Genomic DNA, 2,556 nt, shown 5'->3' with positions numbered 1-2,556 from the left:
AAATAGCAAAAGTGGACAATTAATAGAGGACGAAAAGAGTAATATTTATCTATGAAATCATTGAAGTGTGAATTTAAACTTAGAAGCAAGTAAGAAATCTTTGTTGGTCCATGATAATGAGTGCATATGAATTAATATGGGACAATAGAGGAGTATAAAACTAACTATCATATCTATGAGACATATTATTCAAAAATAAACAAAACAAAATAGTAGATTGACCTCATATTCTACTAACTCATTTCACTCATATTTTATTATGAAATTAATACATAAAAATTGGTCTCACATTCCCATAACTAATTTCACTCACATTTTATTACAAAACTAATATTGTATATAAAATCAATCCTACACTCCACTAGTTTTTTTCCACCCACTTTTCTTCATGGAGTATTTCTTAAAATTGGTCAACTCAAATGATACTCCTAATGGCGAATGAAGGATTAGTTAAAGTAGAGAATAATACAGTGAAGACTCTTAACTACATTATTCCTTATTTTACTCTACATTCTCTTCATTTTAACTATCTTATATCGTTTTTTCGAAAACGAATACAAAAAATAAACGTCTTGCTTATGGTTGGACGGAGGGACCGATGTTCTTCTCCTTCCATATGATTATGAACTTCAACAACAGAGAGGGCCGCCCCACAGGCTTCACAGCCACCGCAACTATATTTCCAAACACAATCACTATGTGCATTTCATAATAAGTACTCCTTTCGTCCGTCATTAAATATTCCGTTTTTTCTTTTTCATCTGCTCGCCATCTATATTTCCAAAACACAGTCACGTTGTGCATTTCATAATTAGAATTCCCTTCGTCCTCCATTAAATGTTCCATTTTTCCTTCTTCGTCTGTCCGCTAATAAATGTCTAATTTCATTTTTACTATATTTGGTAGGACTCTACATTCCACTAATATTTCACTTATATTCCCCATGTCCCGCAATAGGAGTCCTATTTGGTTATGACACGGGTTTTAAGAACTGCAAAGAAAAGTGGGTTGAATAAGTTAATGGAGTATGAGTCTCACTTACATATATTAGTTTAATAATAAAATGTAAGTGGAATAAGTTGGTGGAATGTGAAACCTATTTACCATTTATAGTAAAAGTGAAATATGACTCTTATTGTCGAATGGACCGAAATGACAGAATAGGACTCTTATTATGGGACAGGGAGAGTAACTTTTTCTTTTAGTTGAATATTCTAACCGAGACTCCTAAAGTGGAAAATCAAAAATAGTAAAATATGACTTCTAAAATGGGACGAATTTCTTTAAACTTGTGACCAGTCACATATGGTCATTTAATTAAATTAATTTCATAACCAAATCAAAAAACATAACATAAGGCCAGAAAACACAAGAATGAATGAAAACGGTTTCTCATTGATCAATGCCTCATTCCCTTCGCACCCTTTGACTCAGTGAAGTGATCAATATACATATCCTATACAATGCAGTCTAGGCTGCTGAAATTGAAGAGAGTAGCATTAGTTGAATCTTCCTGCATTCATCATCTGCTTGAACTCATTAAAGTCCACTCTTCCGTCTCCATCCGCATCGACCTTGTTGATCATCTTCTCGCATTCCTCCGCGCCCCTCCCTTGCCTGAGCCCGAGCGACGCCAGCACCGAGCCCAGCTCCTCAACGCTGATGAATCCATCACCGTTCTGATCAAACACATTAAACGCCTCCTTCATATCCTCCTCCTCGTTGCGCTCGTCCATTATGGTTTGGTACAAGGTGGAGAACTCGTCAATGTCGACGCATCCGTCTCCGTTGACGTCCACCCGTGTGATCATCTGAGCCAGCTCGTCGCCCGGGATGAAGATTCCCATCTTCTCCAACGAGGCGCTCAGCTCGCTCTTGGTGATCCGCCCGTCCCCGTCCCTATCGAACATCTGGAAGACGAGGCTCAGCTCCGCGCCTTCCACCATTCGACTAGGGCGGGAAGATGATGAAAAGGAAGAAACACGCTCGTTGTTGATATGTTTTTGTTGTTCGGTGTGTGAGAATGGGAGATATGTTCTTAACTTCTTGGGTGCCAAGTATTGGAAAAATGTGTACAAGAGCTTGTAGAGAATGGAGATTCTCAACAAGAAGGTTGACATTGTGGATTTGGAGTTGATGAGAAAGAGAAAAACGAGAGACAAGATCCCGGCTTTTGAAATGGAGTTGCAATTATATTGAATTTTGAGGAAATTATTTTATGTTGGAATAACGCGTTTTGGATTCTTTAATTGTGGAGTAAGTAATAAAATATTGGGTATTTCAATTTTGAACTCTAAAAACGCGTAGTTATAATTGCTTTTGGTGGGGCAGATTTGAAATTATACATAGATTTGGGTGAAATCGGAGCTAAATTTAATGAAATAAAGAAACATAAGGAGCCTGCTGTTGAAAAACGCGTGGTTGGTGGGAGGATGACACTTCGAAGTCGTGGTTTGGTAAGAGTTGATCATACTGATAATTTATGTTGCATTTCGTGAGGAATGAATGATAATTGTTCATTTCGTTTTAAAATATGAGCTCTACTATTATCTTTAG

At 37.2% G+C, this 2,556-nt stretch overlaps 1 protein-coding gene across 1 annotated transcript; it reads right to left on the bottom strand.

The window, feature by feature from the left end:
* Positions 1–1,375: 1,375 nt before the first annotated feature.
* On the bottom strand, positions 1,376–2,182 carry LOC125223612 (calmodulin-like protein 3). The gene has a single exon (XM_048126829.1). The coding sequence runs from the start codon at positions 2,118–2,120 to the stop codon at positions 1,500–1,502; it is 621 nt and encodes a 206-aa protein (XP_047982786.1). The 5' UTR covers positions 2,121–2,182; the 3' UTR covers positions 1,376–1,499.
* Positions 2,183–2,556: the final 374 nt, after the last annotated feature.

This window comes from Salvia hispanica, chromosome 4 (genome assembly GCF_023119035.1).
Source record: "Salvia hispanica cultivar TCC Black 2014 chromosome 4, UniMelb_Shisp_WGS_1.0, whole genome shotgun sequence".
In the NCBI taxonomy this organism is placed as follows: Eukaryota; Viridiplantae; Streptophyta; class Magnoliopsida; order Lamiales; family Lamiaceae; genus Salvia; species Salvia hispanica.
The sequence above is the reverse complement of the archived record's forward strand: the minus strand, read 5'-3'. Positions and strand labels throughout refer to the sequence as shown.

Bases quoted from the DNA above. Each gene is read 5' to 3' on its own strand.
- LOC125223612 (XM_048126829.1), bottom strand. From the start codon at position 2,120: ATGTCAACCTTCTTGTTGAGAATCTCCATTCTCTACAAGCTCTTGTAC.